At 46.6% G+C, this 18,944-nt stretch overlaps 1 protein-coding gene across 38 annotated transcripts in view; it reads right to left on the reverse strand.

The window, feature by feature from the left end:
* IQCG (IQ motif containing G) overlaps nucleotides 1-18,944 on the reverse strand; it is an 85,045-nt gene that overhangs the window by 25,911 nt on the left and 40,190 nt on the right. For 24 of the 38 annotated variants that reach the window (XR_010155443.1, XR_010155442.1, XR_010155441.1 and 21 more), the window contains 2 exons: nucleotides 10,523-10,684; nucleotides 9,284-9,358 (listed from right to left, as the gene is read on the reverse strand). The exons of 3 other annotated variants lie outside the window; for them this stretch is intronic. Coding sequence is in view for 29 of the 35 variants with exons in the window: in XM_063806552.1 (XP_063662622.1) it covers nucleotides 9,284-9,358; nucleotides 10,523-10,684 (237 nt within the window). In the remaining 6 variants the exon portion in view is untranslated. Of the gene's footprint in view, nucleotides 1-681; nucleotides 814-9,283; nucleotides 9,359-10,522; nucleotides 10,685-18,944 lie in introns of all 38 variants that reach the window. 11 more of the 38 variants (XR_008547377.2, XM_063806547.1, XM_054682538.2 and 8 more) reach the window with 1 other exon arrangement.

Here is an 18,944-nt window from a genome sequence, read left to right on the forward strand (position 1 = left end):
TGTGTCATTTGCAACAATATAGATGGAACTGAGGTCATTATGTTAAGTGAAATAAACCAGGCAGGGGAAGACAAACTTCACATGTTCTTCTTTGTGAGAGCTAAAAATTAAAACAATTGAACTCATGGAGGTCGAGAGTAGAAGGGTGGTTACCAGAAGCTGGGAAGGTAGTGGGGGATGCGGAGGGTGTGGGGATGGTTAATGTGTACAAAAAAGTAGAAAGAATGATAAGACCCAGCATTTGGTAGCAAAACAGGGCGACCATAGTCAATAATTTAATTGTAAATTTAAAAAGAACCAAACGCGTGTAATGAGATCATTTGTAGCACAAAGGATAAAGGCTTAAGGTGATGGAGACCCCATTTCCCCTGATGTGACTCCCACGTGTCGCACGCCTGTATCAAAGTACGTCATGCACTCCATAAGTATATACACCTACTATGTGCCCACAAAAATTAAAAATTAAAAAAAGAAAAGAGTTTAACATAGAAACAATTTTAAGTCTATAAATCAGTTTTTCAGCAGTCTATTAAAGGAATAACAGGCCGGGTGTGATGGCTCACACCTGTAATCCCAGCACTTCGGGTGGCTGAGGCGGGTGGATCACCTGAGGTCAGGAGTTTGAGACCAGCCTGAGCAACATAAGAAAACCTGTCTCCACTAAAAAAAATACAAAATTACCCAGGCATGGTGGCAGGCGCCTGTAATCCCAGCTACTCGGGAGGCTGAGGCAGGAGAATCACTTGAACTCGGGAGACGGAGGCTGCGGTGAGCTGAGATCGTGCCACTGGGCAACAAGAACAAAACTCCAATCTCAGAAGAAAAAAAAAAGGAATAACACATTATGATCGAGTAAGGTTTATCCCAAGAATTTGAAGATGACTCAACATCAGCAAGTCTATTAATGTATTTCCCTTTATTAACATATTAAAGAAGAGAAAACAATATCATCTCAATTAATGAAAAAAAATCCATCTCAAAATTGAGTACTCATCCTGATGAGAAGAAAAACTTTTAACAAGAACAAAAAGATACTTCCTGAAGTTGATAAAGCTTGTCTACCAGAAACCTACAGAGTAAATCTCACAGTTGATGATTAAAAAAAAAAAACTCATTTGTGGCAGTTACCAATTTACTGCCTGTCAGCTCCAAATCCACCTCTTTGCTTTGTGAAAGTGGATGCTTGCTGTGAACGTTTTTCTTGCCAGCTGACAAAATGCTAAGCTGTGTCAGTAGAGGGCGCTGGAGGCACACGACAGGAGGGCGTCTCACTGTCCGGTCACCAGAGTGCGGCTGCCAACGGTGTGTGGGTGGGACACCCGGCCGCACTTGTCCACCCACACGCTTTACTGAGACCGCGCAGGAGGATTCCTGCTGGCCAAACACGTTATGACCTAGTAGGGTTTATCCCAGGAATTTAAAGATGACTCAAATCAGCAACTCTGTCAATGTATTCTACTTTATTAACATATTAAAGGAGAAAAAATAACTCAATGGACAAAAAAACTGTTTTTCTTTCTTGTTTTTTTTTTTTTTCCCTAATTGAGTACGCATCCAGATTAGGAAAACAAAACAAAACAACAAAAAAAACTTTTAGTAAGGTCCACAGTTTCCTGCTTGCCAACCTTATCCTGCCAGCTGTGAGCCAGCTCTGGCCCAAGGCAACCCAGCAAACATCGCCGCCATCCAGGGGGCACAGCCAAACCCTCTCCAGTGAGGCCTGCATCTTACCCGCCGCCATCCAGGGGGAACAGCCGCACCCTCTCCAGTGAGGCCTGCATCTTACCCGCTGCCATCCAGGGGGCACAGCCGCACCCTCTCCAGTGAGACCTGCATCTTACCCGCCGCCATCCAGGGGGCACAGCCGCACCCTCTGCAGTGAGGCCTGCATCTTACCCGCCGCCATCCAGCGGGGCACAGCCGCACCCTCTCCAGTGAGGCCTGCATCTTACCCGCCGCCATCCAGCGGGCACAGCCACACCCTCTGCAGTGAGGCCTGCATCTTACCCGCCGCCATCCAGGGGCCACAGCCGCACCCTCTCCAGTGAGACCTGCATCTTACCCGCCGCCATCCAGCGGGGCACAGCCGCACCCTCTCCAGTGAGGCCTGCATCTTACCCGCCGCCATCCAGCGGGCACAGCCACACCCTCTGCAGTAAGGCCTGCATCTTACCCGCCGCCATCCAGGGGGAACAGCCGCACCCTCTCCAGTGAGGCCTGCATCTTACCCGCCGCCATCCAGGGGGCACAGCCGCACCCTCTCCAGTGAGGCCTGCATCTTACCCGCCGCCATCCAGAGGGCACAGCCGCACCCTCTGCAGTGAGGCCTGCATCTTACCCGCCGCCATCCAGCGGGGCACAGCCGCACCCTCTCCAGTGAGGCCTGCATCTTACCCGCCGCCATCCAGCGGGCACAGCCACACCCTCTGCAGTGAGGCCTGCATCTTACCCGCCGCCATCCAGGGGCCACAGCCGCACCCTCTCCAGTGAGACCTGCATCTTACCCGCCGCCATCCAGCGGGGCACAGCCGCACCCTCTCCAGTGAGGCCTGCATCTTACCCGCCGCCATCCAGCGGGCACAGCCACACCCTCTGCAGTGAGGCCTGCATCTTACCCGCCACCATCCAGGGGCCACAGCCGCACCCTCTCCAGTGAGGCCTGCATCTTACCCGCCGCCATCCAGGGGCCACAGCCGCACCCTCTCCAGTGAGACCTGCATCTTACCCGCCACCATCCAGGGGGCACAGCCACACCCTCTGCAGTGAGGCCTGCATCTTACCCGCCGCCATCCAGGGGGCACAGCCGCACCCTCTCCAGTGAGACCTGCATCTTACCTGCCGCCATCCAGGGGGGCACAGCCACACCCTCTCCAGTGAGGCCTGCATCTTACCCGCCGCCATCCAGGGGGGCACAGCCCCACCCTCTCCAGTGAGACCTGCATCTTACCCGCCGCCATCCAGCGGGGCACAGCCCCACCCTCTCCAGTGAGGCCTGCGTCTTACCCGCCGCCATCCAGGGGCACAGCCCCACCCTCTCCAGTGAGGCCTGCATCTTACCCGCCGCCATCCAGGGGGCACAGCCGCACCCTCTCCAGTGAGGCCTGCATCTTACCCTGGGGAAGGATCCTTCCCCTTCCACCCCCAAGTATGTCTAGTCCAATAACAGCTTCAGTAACTGAGGAAACAACGACAGAGAGGGTCCACAGAACAGGTGGGCTCACAGTCAGACTAGTTAAGGCTCCATCTGTCACCTAACCACCATAATCTCCCATTTTGACTAGTGGCCACGCTGTCACTTTGGGTCCCCGTGCATGAACATCAATTCAGAGCCAATGCTTCAGTCATCTCAGAAGGCCTGGGTAGTTTGCTTTCCCCAGTGCTCAGTCACTCTGTAAATAGCACAGGTCTCCTGAGTAGGGCCTAGAGGGAGACTTACAGTAGGTACTTGCAGCAGGGCTGCAGAGTTCATTCTTTGGGGGAAATCCCCCCACACCCTCACACCCCAGTTCATAAAGGGGCCCTGGGGCTGTGAACTGACTCAGTCCTAAGAGCTAGGGGAGAGGCCGTGACTCTCTGCTGTGGTGATTCAAATCAGGTTTCTGGCTACCAGACCCAGAATTTTTTTCTGTTATACTTGAGTAGGCAGCCCATCAATTTTGTTCCTAGAGATACTATCATTCATTAGCCATTGCCAAGAATCCCAGTGGCCAAAGGCATTCTGATTACATCTCTGCCGCCCTTCGTGGTAAATGTGCCCCCCTTATCTCTGACAATTAAGTGCTCCCAGTTATCCGGAGGCACTTCAGGATCCCATCACCCCACTGATACCAGGAAGCTCATCTCAATGACAACATCCTTAGGGTCACACCTGCCTACGTAGGAAAGCAAGCACAGAGCTTTTAGAGAGGCAGATGCTCCCCTCACTATTCTATTTCTCAATGTCTTAGTAAAGAAGTGTCTTCTGGGCCTTCTCATGGTTAGGAATGGGTGCTTGGTGGTAGACGTGTAAGTCACACATGATAAATCCACTGTGACATTCCTGTCTCCCTACATCTTTGGATTCTCTCCCCCAAATCATAGCAGGGAAGCTCTGGCATCTCCACCTCATCAAATGTAGGCAAATGTTGAGTCACCTCCTGCTGCTCAAGCTAAACCATGAAATCCAGACTCTCTGGTAAGTGCATCTATATCAATGAATTAAACAAATGGAGTGTGATAGCCTACCCTGTTGGATCTAACACTCTCAGAATCAACTCGACATGTTTCCCAGGTTTCTTCCAATATTTATTAGCAAAATCTTACCATTCTTTTGCTGTGTAAGTGATTTCCTTCTGAGTTAGTTATCTGAGTTTTATGTCCCCCTGTAACATGCTAAGATTTGACCCTAGTTATGGATCCAGTGACAACAGGGGTGACTGTACCAGGTCTGAAGACTGAGCAACCCTTTCCAGGGCACCCTCCCAGATGAAGTTATCACAGGGGTGACTGTACCAGGTCTGAAGACCGAGCAACCCTTTCCCAGGCATCCTCCCAGATGAAGTTATCACAGGGGTGACTGTACCAGGTCTGAAGACCGAGCAACCCTTTCCCAGGCATCCTCCCAGATGAAGTTATCACAGGGGTGACTGTACCAGGTCTGAAGAGTGAGCCCCTTTCCCAGGCATCCTCCCAGATGAAGTTATCACAGGAGTGACTGTACCAGGTCTGAAGAGTGAGCCCCTTTCCCAGGCATCCTCCCAGATGAAGTTATCACAGGGGTGACTGTACCAGGTCTGAAGAGTGACCCCTTTCCCAGGCATCCTCCCAGATGAAGTTATCACAGGGGTGACTGTACCAGGTCTGAAGACTGAGCAACCCTTTCCCAGGCATCCTCCCAGATGAAGTTATCACAGGGGTGACTGTACCAGGTCTGAAGAGTGAGCCCTTTCCAAGGCATCCTCCCAGATGAAGTTATCACAGGGGTGACTGTACCAGGTCTGAAGAGTGAGCCCTTTCCAAGGCATCCTCCCAGATGAAGTTATCACAGGGGTGGTGACTGTACCAGGTCTGAAGACCGAGCAACCCTTTCCAAGGCATCCTCCCAGATGAAGTTATCACAGGGGTGACTGTACCAGGTCTGAAGACCGAGCAACCCTTTCCCAGGCATCCTCCCAGATGAAGTTATCACAGGGGTGACCGTAACAGGTCTGAAGAACGAGCCCTTTCCCAGGCATCCTCCCAGATGAAGTTATCACAGGAGTGACTGTACCAGGTCTGAAGACCGAGCAACCCTTTCCCAGGCATCCTCCCAGATGAAGTTATCACAGGGGTGACTGTACCAGGTCTGAAGACCGAGCAACCCTTTCCAAGGCATCCTCCCAGATGAAGTTATCACAGGGGTGACTGTACCAGGTCTGAAGACCGAGCAACCCTTTCCCAGGCATCCTCCCAGATGAAGTTATCACAGGGGTGACTGTACCAGGTCTGAAGACTGAGCAACCCTTTCCAGGGCATCCTCCCAGATGAAGTTATCACAGGGGTGACCGTAACAGGTCTGAAGAACGAGCCCTTTCCAAGGCACCCTCCCAGATGAAGTTATCACAGGATCTTCAGGCAAAGGAAGTGCGGTGTCCTCAGACACAGGAGGGCAGGGTACTTCCGCTGCCAAGGGAGCTTTAAAGTGATTTGCCAGTTTCATCCGAATCTGAGCAGGTGTTCTCATTCCAAGTTTCAGGGTCCTGTTCTTTCCCTGTGAGTGCTCTAACTTGCATATCAGTAACTTGGCATGACTATGACAAACTCATGTGTAATCCTGACTAAAACACCAGAACAGTGGTGTTGTATTAACAACCAATAATAGAAAAAGGATTCCCCATTGTCACTACTACAACCAACAAGTACACTGGACTTTCTAGCTAGACAACAAGCCATGAAATGAAAACAGACATATAAATAATAAAAAGGATAATATAAAATTGTTATTTGCATGCAGTAAGATTTTCCACCTAGGAAATCCAAATGAATCCACTGAAAAACCATTAGAGGGTTTAACAAATCCACAGCAATACACAAAAGAAATACCTTTCCACATACCATACACTTAGAGACAGAACCAAGAAGGTTTCGCAATGTTATCACAGAAAAACCTGGAAACAACCTAAATCTACTGACAGAATGGTTCACTAAATTTCAGTATATTCTGAGTGTGAGATATATTCTATCAATCAGCTGTATTGCTACAGAAAACATTAAAAACAAAGTAAATGTAAGAAGAAAACAACAGGCTCTGGAACACTATATATAGCATGATCCAATTTACTTAAGAAACAAATACTAGGCCGGGTGCAGTGGCTCACGCCTGTAATCCCAGCACTTTGGGAGGCTGAGGCCAGCAGATCACTTGAGGGCAGGAGTTCAAGACCAGCCTGACCAACATGGTGAAACCCCGTCTCTACCAAAAATACAAAAATTAGCCAGGTGTGGTGGCAGGTGCATGTAATCCCAGCTACTCGGGAGGCTGAGGCAGGAGAATCACTTGAACCTGGAGGCAGAGGTTGCAGTGAGCCGAGATCGCGCCATTGCACTCCAGCCTGGGCAACAGAGCAAGACTCCTCTCAAAAACAAAACAAAACAAAAAAACACCACTGAGAATAGGTATGTTTTTAGGTATAAGTATGTATATGAAAAGAAATACGTGTGGAAGAAACTTCCCTTCAGAAAGGGGAGTAATTTAAGAGGGCTTTCACTTTCTTTAACCTACGTATTTCTGTCCGAAATTGTAGCTGGACGTGGTGGTGCACACCTGTAGTCCCAGCTACTCAGGAGGCTGAGGTGGGAGGATCACTTGGGCCCAGGAGTTTGAGGCTGCAGTGAGCTATGGTGGCACCACTGCACTGAAGCCTGGGAAACAGAGAGAGACCCTGCCCGTAAAAAATAAAAAATAAAAAAATATATACTTATGTATTGCTTGTGTTATTGGGCTGAAGATCTGGGAAACTCTGGCGTCATCCCTTCATGATCCATTTATCTACCAACTCACTGATAAATATCCAACACCTGCCAGGTATCTCACACTTGAAACAGGTAACATGATACATAATTCTTAAAGTGCAGGGCTACAGAACCCTAATTCTAATAGCCTACCAGATATTTTTTTCAGTAAAGACCTGCAAGAGAGCATCTACAAATTCTCCTCTTTAACCACACATTTGGAATCCTTGACTGAAAACTCATTAGCTTTTTCCAAAGGCAAGCTGTATTATAACTAAGCTGGAAAATTTTCTCTTTATTCATCCAACAGGGATATTTTGAAAGACTCCAGCTGGGGCTGGGCACGGTGGCTCACGCCTGTAATCCCAGCACTTTGGGAGGCCGAGGCAGGTGGATTACCTGAGGTCAGGAGTTCTAGACCAGCCTGGTCAACACGGTGAAACCCCGTCTCTACTAAAAATACAAAAATTAGCTGGGCGTGCGCCTGTAATCCCAGCTACTCAGGAGGCTGAGGCAGGCGAATCGCTTGAGCCCAGGAGGCCGAGGTTGCAGTGAGCCAAGATCACGCCACTGCACTCCAGCCTGGGCAGTAAAGCAAGACTGCATCTCAAAAACAAAACAAAACAAAAAAAAAAAAAAGAAAGAAAGACTCCAGGTAGACTTAGACATAATTCTAACCTTAGATATATTATAGACCCAGCTTGGTTATTAGTATTGAAAATGCTCTTAAAACCACCGTGTCATATATATTTCACACAAGAAGAAATAAATTGAGTAAACATGTAGAAAAATGTTATGTTCACCTGTTAATAAGCAAAAATAAAAAATAAAACAACTCATTAAATTAGCAGACTTTGAAAAATATTGAAAATGGCTACTAATATTGAAGAGACCTTGAAATTACTGCCTGCAACACTGCTAACGGCAGCACAGATTCGAGAGTATTAGCAATGTTTATTAAAAGTCACAAAATACTAGTCTCTGAAACAAAAATCTCATGACTGAGATTGGCTTTTAGTAAATAGTTGCCATGAAGAAAAACAGTTCTTTGGGCAAAGCTTTAATGAGTGCATTATTTATAATAACAAACTTTAGAAACAACCTAAATATAAAAAAAAAGTGTAACAAATAAACTGTGGCACAACCATTCAATGGAACATTAAACACAATTTTCAATTATTTTATAAAGAAACTGTAATAACATAAAAAATGAAAAGCAATGAGTAATTTTAAAAATCTTCACTCAACTGGGAATGTTATTTTTATAGTGTAAAAGATTAGTAAATTTTTTTTTTTTGAGACAGATTCTTGCTCTGTTGCCCAGGCTGGAGTGAGTGGCATGATCTCGGCTCACTGTAACCTCTGCCTCCTGGGTTCAAGCGATTCTACTGCCTCAGCCTTCTAAGTAGCTGGGATTACAGGCGCCCGCCACCATGCCTGGCTAATTTTTGTATTTTTAGTAGAGACGGGGTTTCTCCATGTTGGCCAGGCTGGTCTCGAACTCCTGACCTCAGGTGATCTGCTGGCCTCTGCCTCCCAAAGTGCTGGGATTACAGGCGTGAGCCACCATGTCCAGCCTTTATTTATTTTTCTTTTTTATTTATTGGCCACTATACTATTGGGAAAAAATTTTAAATATAGTCATAATTTAAAAATAATTAATTTAAAAATTATGTCTTTTTTTGGTTTTTGTTTTTGAGACGGGGTCTCGCTCTGTTGCCTAGGCTGGAGTACGGTAGCGTGATCTCAGCTCACTGCAGCCTCTGCCTCCCAGGTTCAAGCAATTCTCCCACCTCAGCCTCCTGAGTAGCTGGGATTACAGGCGCACCACCATGCCCGGCTAATTTTTGTATTTTTTAATAGAAACAGGGTTTCACCATGTTGGTCAGGCTGGTCCCAAACTCCTGAACTCAGGTGATCCACCCTCCCCGGCCTCCCAAAGTGCTGGGATGACAGGCGTGAGCCACTGTGCCCAGCCCATAAATTTGTAGGTCATAATTTGACTTAATAAATTTTAAGTCATAAATTAAGTCATAATTTGAAAATTATGAGTATACAGCAATATAGAAATCGAAAAATTTCTTATGTAAGCTCAATGATAAAAGCAGAAAACAAAATTTTACCTGTACTCTCTCAAATTACAGCTATATAAGATATCTATTCAGATGCATAACCCTGAAAGAAAACATGAGCTAAAGTTCATTAGGCTGAAAGAATGATGGTTGGTTTTTCTTCAAAATATTCTTTTTGTTTCCTCAGTATAAGCAGAGTACAAAAAAAAAAGTCAAAGCATAGAAAAGCTGTGGGGACCCACCTGCTGCTCCTTTCTAAGGAACATTTCAATCTCTGTATGAGTCCGGGCCTCTTCTTCGGTTTTCATCCTGAGTTTCTGTAAGAACAATCAGATACCAGTACGTCTTCCCCGCAGGGCTGGGAATCAGAAGTTCTCAAGATGACGGGAGCAGCTCGGTCGGTAGCTGAGGCTCCCTTTCCCAGCTGGGATCCCGGGCTTTCAGTTCCCTGCAACTCCTGTTCACCAACACTGCAGAGCCACGTGGCGCGGCACTGCCTGGACTGCGTGTGTCCCTAACGAGAGGAGCACAACCCCGTGAGCTGCATAGAGGTGCCCACTGAAGGACAGAAACGGTGCTCCAAGGGCACAAGGCTGTGGGGCTTCAAAAGGGGAATTCCGGAGTGCCAGGAAGAGTGTTGACGTGGCCTTGAGCCACGCCAGTCTCAGAGCGAGGAGTCCTCCCACACACAAATTCCACGGCCTAAGGACGTTTGTTCCTTCTTCCCTCTTCCCATCTGCCTGCTGCTCTTTCTTGTTTTCTTTTCTTTTTTTTTTTTTTTTTTGTGAGAAGGGAGTCTCCCTAGTTGAAGTCTGAAGTTGCCCAGGCTGGCTTCAAACTCAAGGATCCTCCTGCCTCACTGCCTCACCTCCGATTAGCTGGGACTAGTGCCTGGCTTTGCGTGCGTGCGTGCGTGCGTGCGTGCGCGCGCGTGCGTGCGTGTGCGTGCGTGCGTGCGTGCGTGCGTGCCATTTAGCATTCCCCTCAAAGAAGATCTACCACTTCTTTCTTCCTCCTGGTGTTTTTCACCGTGACTTCTCATCCTATAAACTCAGGTTTGAACGAAGTTCAGCTCTCTTGATGCTGTTATTTCTTACTGGAGGAGTGAAAGGTACTGGGTAGATGAAAGAAACAGCAGCAAAATCCTGCCATAACTAAGCACCTCGTTTTGCCCTCTCCCTATAATTAGTCAGAAAAATGGTGATTGGTTTGCCAAAATAAGAAGTGACCAAGGAGAGAAAGTGCAGCCAATTTTCAAAGTCATTATGAGGCGGGAGATGGAGGCTACAGCCCACTGGGATCTCTGCTTGCGAACACGCATATCCTCATTTAGGCTTTTATTTTCAACCTCAAGTGGAGGGGCTGTTGCCGATAGAGATGGAGGGAAATCTTTGTCTCCCTCCTTTGTTAGCTGAGAGGGGATCAGGAGTGACAGCTCAATTGCCATCTCCTGGGTTCTTGGCTAATGTCCCAGGGATTACCTCAATCTCTTCCACCAAGAGTTCCTCTGTTCTGTTACACTTTTTCTGGGTCTGGGCAATCTGCAGCTCTGTATTGGTTTTCATGTAGCGATTCTCCAAGTTGGATTTTGCCTTCATCTCTTGCAGTTGGTCCTTGAGGTTAGCAATATACTCATTCTGACTCTGTAGTGGAAAGACCAGGTTTCTAAATTGAAAATACATTCTACCTCCATTCAGTTCAGTCAGCGGCTTACGGTTCCCTTTTATGCGTATAAATCAATAAGGAACTGGAACTATTTTTCCGCTGTCACACAATGGGAAATTTAGCCAACAATCATGAAGAGTATAGATGAAAGTGAGTAACACAGCATTTCTAAGAATCAGGGCGCATCAGGGCTGTGAGATTAGTTCCCAGGCACATTATTGCCGTACTCCGTATGTCCCACACAGCTTTCTCATTTTGGTAGGAAGAACACTGGTCAAAATGATCAAAAGAACTGACTTCCCACCCAGGCCTCCAGCTGTGTGAACTTGGCCAAGTCAAATCTCCAACTTTTTACTTTCTATAAAACAAACACACAAACATACAAACACCCAACCTGGCTGAAGTATCTCAGAGAGTGATTATTAGGTTTCCTTGAGAACACGTGTGAAAATGCTTTCTTTTTGCAGGTCACCAAGTGCTTGGCAATTGTGAGGACTCAGTCATTAAGAAAAATATTTATTCAGCACCAGGCACTGAGCTAGGCTCTAGGAAAATTGTGGAGATCTAAACAGACATATTCCCTTCCCTCATAGAGCTTACAATCTAATAGAAGAGAGGTGGTTAAAAAGAGACAAACACATGTGTAAACTTTCAAAAATTGTGCAAAACGATAGAAAAGGAAGGCTCGAGAGGCTGTGGGAGGAAATAACAAGGGAGGAGTACATTAGACTCTGGAAGGTCTGAGAAGGACTCTCTCGGGAAAGCGATGGCTCATTCGATACCTGAAGGACAGGTAAGCCCACCACATGAAAAATAGGCTTGGCCAGGCACGGGGGCTCACGCCTGTAATCCCAGCACTTTGGGAGGCTGAGGCATGGCGACCACCTGAGGTCAGCAGTTTGAGACCAGCCTGGCCAACATGGTGAAACCCCGTCTCTACTAAAAATACGAAAAATAGCTGGGTGTGGTGGCAAGCGCCTGTAATCCCAGCTACTCGGGAGGCTGAGGCAGAAGAATCACTTGAACCCGGGAGGTGGAGGTTGAAGTGAGCTGAGATCATGCCACTGCAGTCCAGCCTGGGTGATAGAGCGAGATTCTGTCTCAAAAAAAAAAAAAAGAAAAGAAAAGAAAAAGAAAAAGAAAAAAAGGAAAGAAAAAGAAAAGAAAAATAGGGTTAAGGGAACTCTAAAAAAAAAAAAAAAGAATAAGTATATGCCCAAATCCTGAAGCAATCAAGACCTGGATACATTCCAGGAGCTGAAAGAAAGCTCCGGAGGCTCTAGCCTAGTGAGGGTTGAGGGGAGGACAGGATGAGGTTGGAGGTCGGTAAGGGCACCACACAGGACCCCGGAGACCCAACTGAGAAATTCAGATTTTATTCCAACTGTCATGGGAATCCTTGGAAAGCTTTTAGTCAGGGAGGTAACATTTGTTTGAAAAGAACTGTTTGGGAGGAATCAGTGTGTGAGTAAGTCCACAGGGAGGGGACCTGACGGCACAGCAAACAAGCACACGACTAGCAACAAAAGTGCTTCAACCCGAGACCTGCTCCTCTAGATACCAACCGCCTTTCTTCTCTTTTTACATTTTTTTTGAGACGGAGGCTCGCTCTTGTTGCCCAGGCTGGAGTGTAGTGGCGTGATCTTGGCTTACTGCAAGCCCCACCTCCCGGGTTCAAGTGATCCTCCTGCCTCAGCCTTCTGAGTAGCTGGGATTACAGGCGCTCACCACCACACCCAGCTAATTTTGTATTTTTAGTAGAGATGGGGTTTCTCTACATTGGTCAGGATGGTCTTGATCTCCCGACCTCAGGTGATCCACCTGCCTTGGCCTCCCAAAGTGCTGGGATTACAGGCGTGAGCCACCACGCCTGGCCTCCAATTGCCTTTCGTCTTAACCATGTAAGTAGGGTAGAATTAGTTCTTTTGTATTAAAAAATTTTTTTTGTTTAGAGACAGGATCTCCCTCTGTCACTCAGGCTGGAGTGTAGTGGCTCGATCACAGCTCACTATAACCTCCAATTCCTGGGCTCAAGCGATCTTCCCAAGTAGCTAGTACTACAGGTGCATGTCGCCATGCCTGGCTAACTTTTTAATATTTTTAGAGATGGGGGTCTCACTCTGTTGCCCAGGCTGGTCTCAAACTCTTGGCTTCAAGGGATCCTCCTGCCTTGGTCTCTCAAAGTGCTGGGATCACAGACATGAGCCACTGCGCCCGGCTTTTTTGTTGTTGTTGTTGTTGTTGTTTTTTGAGACGGTCTTGTTCTGTCACTCAGGCTGAAGTGCAGTGGCATGATCACGGCTCACTGTAACTTTGACCTCCCAGGCTCAAGAAATCCTCCTGCCTCAGCCTACAGAGTAGTTGGGACTACAGGTGCATGACATCACACTCAGCTAATTATTATTATTATTGTAGAAACAGAGTCTCACTATGTTGCCCAGGCTGGCCTCGAAACCCTGGGCTCAAATGATCCTCCCACCTCAGCCTCCCAACATGCTAGGATTACAGGCAGGAGCCACTGCTGCAGCCAGCCTCTTTTCTTTCTTGAGATAGGGTCCACCGTGTCCCCCAGGCTGTAGTGCAGTGTCACCAGCATAGCTCACTGTAGTCTTGAACTCCTAGACTCAAGGAATCCCCTCTCTCCAGCCTCCCAAGTACCTAGGGAATTAATTCTAAGTAACCATTGGAAGAAAAAACAAAGTGGTAATTGGACAAATCCTCCGTTAAGGAAAGCAAGCATAGGCAGCGGTGTCCAATCTTTTGGCTTCCCTGGGCCGCACTGGAAGAAGAATTGTGTTGGGCCACACACAAAATACACCAATGATGAACTAAAAAAAAAAAATCACACAAAAAAATCTCTCATAATGTTTTAAGAAAGTTTACGAATTTGTGTTGGGCCCCAGTCAAAGCCATCCTGGGCCGCATGTGGCCTGCGGGCTACAGGTTGGACAAGCTTGACTTAAAGTATCATTAGGCCCCAACCCGGTGGGGTGGCTCACGCCTATAATTCCAACGCTTTGGGAAACCAAGGCAGGAGGCTCGCTTGAACCCAGGAGTTCAAGAGCAGCCTGGGCAACACAGTGAAAACCTGTCTCTACAAAATAATTTAAAAATTAGCTGGGCCTGGTGGCATGCGCCTGCAGTCCCAGCTACTAGGGAGGCTGAAGTGGTAGACTCCCTTGAGCCCCGGAGGCCGAGGCTGCAGTGAGCTATGCATATGCCATTGCACTTCGGCCTGGGCAACAGAGCAAGACCCTGTCTCAAAAAGGTCCCTAAGATGAATCAGAACGGAATTCTTCAAGTTATTTTGTCTACTAGCTTCTTGATATAACTCTGCAGAATCATTCTAATTGTATGACAGTTATTCCAACTAGATCAGAATCATTCCTAAGAGACTGAGCATCTCTGGCACAGAATATGCTATAGGCCCTTTGAAAATATGTCTTCGTATTTCATATTCTCTTACAAGTTGTAGGATTGCAGGCAAATTACTGGACCTCACTAAGCCTATTTTCTCATCTGTAAAATCCTGCCCAGGCTGGAGTGCCTGGCACAACTTATATGCTCAATAAATGTTGATGAAATGAATTTTAAGAGATGTCTGCTTTTGGCTCACTGTTTTTCTTCCATTCTTTCTATACGCACTTCCCTTCTCCCCTGTCTTCCCCATTTCTCTTTTTTCTTTTTTTTTTTTTGAGACAGAGTCTCGCTGTGTTGCCCAGGCTAGAGTGCAGTGGTACAATCTTGGCTCACTGCAACCTCTGCCTCCCGGGTTCAAGCGATTCTCCTGCCTCAGCCTCCCAAGTAGCTGGGATTACAGGCATGTGCCACCATGCCTGGCTAATTTTTTTATTTCTTTTTAGTAGAGATGGGGTTTCACCATGTTGGCCAGGCTGGTCTCCAGCTCCTGACCTCAGGGGATCTGCCTGCCTCAACCTCCCAAAGTGCTGGGATTACAGGCATGAGCCACCATGCCCAGCCCATTTTTCCTCCTCCTTCCTCTTCCCTCCCTTCTATTTCCAAATTGTATGGCAGTCAGTGAATCTTTTTTTTTTTTTTTTGAGACAAGGTCTCTCTGTTGCCCAGGCTGGAGTGCAATGGTGCGATCTTGGCTCACTGCAATCTCCGCCTCCCACCTCAACCTCCCGAGTAGCTGGGCCTACGTGTACATGCTACCACGCCACCACACCCAGCTAATTTTTTGCTTTTTTTTTTTTTTTTTTTTTTTTTGGTAGAGATGGGGTTTTGCCATGTTGCCCAGGCTGGTCTCAAACTCCTGGTCTCAAACAATCCACCTGCCTCGGCCTCCCAATGTGCTGGGATTACAGGCATGAGCCACTGTGCCCGGTATAGGTTTGAATCTTTAGGAAGACTAGAGTTAAAGCGAAAATGTGATGGTTTTACTTCTTCATCAACTGGAATCCTTTTACCTATATAATCCCTTAGATTTCCTTCAAGGTCCACCTTATGTATCACTCAAGTAAATAAAGCCTTTTGCAGAAAACCTCAGCCCACGTTGATAACTGTAGTTTTGTTTCTCACAGAATCTAAAGAGTGTTAGACAGGGATTTATTGAATAGTGTCCGTACATACAAAAATATACTTTTGAAAACTCAAGAGCATGTTCTGGTAATTTTTCTTTCTCAAATGGAATATTAAGACTTCAGAGTAACAGTCTGAAGATCAGAAATGCAGAGTTAAAAGTCTTTAGCTTCTGCCCATGGTAAACAGAAGGTACTGCATCATGGAAGTGTTTGTTGTTGTTGTTGTTTTAGACCGAGTTTTGCTCTTGTCGTCCAGGCTGGAGTACAGTGACGTAATCTTGGCTCATTGCAACTTCGGCCTCCCAGGTTCAAGCGATTCTCCTGCCTTGGCCTCCCAAGTAGCTGGGATTACAGGCACCCGCCACTACACTGGGCTAATTTTGTATTTTTAGTAGAGACAGGGTTTCTCCATGTTAGTCAGGCTGGTCTCAAACTCCTGACCTCAGGTGATCCACCTGCCTCGGCCTCCCAAAGTGCTGGGATTATAGACATGAGCCACCATGCCCGGCCAATGTAAGTGTTTATAAGGACGTACAACATTGGCTGTGCCAAGCCAAAGGCATCTGGTTTTAATGCCGTTGCCATGGGCCTCTGAGTACCCTGAGTTCCTTCCTGGATTGGTATTTTGCACAAACATTTTAATGGCCCTCCACGGTGACCGTGTGGAAACACAGAGGAAGATATAAAATCCTGACAGGCTATGATGGTAAAACCAAGATCGAGGCATACTAACAAGCGAGCGGAAGTGCTATTCCGTGTCCTCTTCTCCCCAGTGTGTGAGAACAGCCAGCCTAGAAGCAGTGGGGTACAGGCTCCTTTTCAGAGTTTCACTAAGAAAAGATTTGCCTTCACTACAACCTCGAATCCGAGTTGTCCATGGTGTCGGGAACCTTCCTCGTGGTCAGGTCCATGGACTGATGCATCACAGTTTTGGGTTTTCATGGCAGACCAAACATTACTTCCAAATCCCAAAATTGCCTTCAGATCGGGACCTCTGGACTTGTTATTCGAATTCAGAGAAGCATGATTTACTAATAAAAAGAGGCAGTCTACCAACTCGAGTTAATAAGGCTGTGATGGCTGCCATAATAACGTGAGCCAAGGGCTTTAATGGTAGTGTCTGCTTTCATAACTGTACAAAAAGTACAGAACGGAGTACTAGTTCCTGGAAGTTTGGAAGCTACTATCTGGGAAGTTGGCACTTGTCTTAGACCTCAGGCTTCCCCTCTGGTTGGGTAGCAAAAGGAAAATGGTAATGTTGTCTATTAAAGAGACAAAAGCCACAGGAAAAAAATAGTTCTCTATTAAATTAACATTTACAGCCAGGCTCGGTGGCTCACGCCTGTAATCCCAGCACTTTGGGAGGCTGAGGCGGGTGGATCACTTGAGGTCAAGAGTTCGGGACCAGCCTGGCTAACATGGTGAAACCCCATCTCTACTAAAAAAAAAAAAATACAAAAATTAGCCAGGTGTGGTGGTGTGCACCTGTAATCTCAGCTACTTGGGAGGGTGAGGCAGGAGAATCACTTGAACCCGGGAGGCAGAGGTTGTAGTGAGCTGAGATCGCGGCACTGCACTCCAGCCTAGGAGACAGAGTGAGATCACATCTCAAAAATAAAATAAAATAAAATAAAATAAATTAACATTTCTATTTGCTGTCTATGACTTAGAATACCAGCTGATACTATACGAGTCCACAGACTCAGAATAAACTCTGAGCTCCAGTAATCCTAGTTACTTGGGAAGCTGAGGTAGGAGGACTAGTTACTTGGGAAGCTTGAGGCCAGGAGTTCAAAACAAGCCTGGGCAACAAAGAGAGAACCCCCCCATCTCAATAAAAAAAAAAAAAAAAAAGGCCAGTCGTGATGGCTCATGCCTGTAATCCCAGCAGTTTGGGAGACTGAGGCAGGTGGATCACCTGAGGCCAGGAGTTTGCGACCAGCCTGGGCAACATGGCAAAACCCCGTCTCTACTAAAAACACAAACATTAGCTGGGCCTGGTGGCATGTGTTTTACTATTGTTTTTGTTGCTGCTGTTAGATTCAATGCTAGGCATTGATAGTTTTGATGCTATTGTAAATAATATATATAAATTTTCAATTTTCTATTCTAAATCTGTTGCTGATGTATAAAAGATAGATTTTTATATATGAATCTTGGTTCTTTTTTTTCCCAGGAGTTTCATGAAAGTGCTGATCCATTGTTATCCTGCTTTGGATGTTGATGTTCAGAAGTCTGAAACTTTTTTTGCTTTGTGACTCTTTCTTTTTGCCGAGTATCTAAGGCAATTAATCCTACACATCTAAGCTACCACCAACACTTTCATATACAAAAACCTGCCATTCTTGTTGGCATCATTTTCTGACCCACAGTTCCCTAATGTGCATATACTTCCTATCTTCTTGTTTTCCAACCTTGACCTGACTACTGGTTTTCAGTAACTCCGGGGATGTAACCTGATTTCATCTTGGTTGACCCGACTACTGGTTTTCAGTAACTCCGGGGATGTAACCTGATTTCGTCTTGGTCGACCCGACTACTGGTTTTCAGTAACTCCGGGGATTTAACCTGATTTCGTCTTGGTCGACCCGACTACTGGTTTTCAGTAACTCCGGGGATTTAACCTGATTTCGTCTTGGTCGACCCGACTACTGGTTTTCAGTAACTCCGGGGATTTAACTTGGTTTCGTCTTGGTCGACCCGACTACTAGTTTTCAGTAACTCTGCGGATTTAACCTGGTTTCATCTTGGTCGACCCGACTACTGGTTTTCAGTAACTCTGGGGATTTCACCTGATTTCATCTTGGTTGACCCGACTACTGGTTTTCAGTAACTCTGGGGATTTCACCTGGTTTCATCTTGGTTGACCCGACTACTGGTTTTCAGTAACTCTGGGGATTTCACCTGATTTCATGTTGGTCGACCCGACTACTGGTTTTCAGTAACTCTGGGGATTTCACCTGATTTCATCTTGGTCGACCCGACTACTGGTTTTCAGTAACTCCGGGGATGTAACCTGATTTCGTCTTGGTCGACCCGACTACTGGTTTTCAGTAACTCTGGGGATTTAACCTGATTTCGTCTTGGTCGACCCGACTACTGGTTTTCAGTAACTCCGGGGATTTAACCTGATTTCGTCTTGGTCGACCCGACTACTGGTTTTCAGTAACTCCGGGGATTTAACCTGATTTCGTCTTGGTCGACCCGACTACTGGTTTTCAGTAACTCCGGGGATTTAACTTGGTTTCGTCTTGGTCGACCCGACTACTAGTTTTCAGTAACTCTGCGGATTTAACCTGGTTTCATCTTGGTCGACCCGACTACTGGTTTTCAGTAACTCTGGGGATTTCACCTGATTTCATCTTGGTTGACCCGACTACTGGTTTTCAGTAACTCTGGGGATTTCACTTGGTTTCATCTTGGTTGACCCGACTACTGGTTTTCAGTAACTCTGGGGATTTAACTTGGTTTCATCTTGGTCCACCCGACTACTGGTTTTCAGTAACTCTGGGGATTTCACCTGGTTTCATCTTGGTAGTTCTTTTTTGTTCCAAGGCTTGCCTTGGATCTTCTAGTCTTGGTTTCTTTCTTTCTTTCTTTTTTTAAGACCCACTACGAAGCAGAATCTTGGTTTCTTAACCTATTTTTTTGCTGATGATCACAATATCTGAATGATATTCTGCTTTAATTTTAC

The sequence above is a fragment of the Pan troglodytes genome, chromosome 2, assembly GCF_028858775.2.
Source record: "Pan troglodytes isolate AG18354 chromosome 2, NHGRI_mPanTro3-v2.0_pri, whole genome shotgun sequence".
In the NCBI taxonomy this organism is placed as follows: Eukaryota; Metazoa; Chordata; class Mammalia; order Primates; family Hominidae; genus Pan; species Pan troglodytes.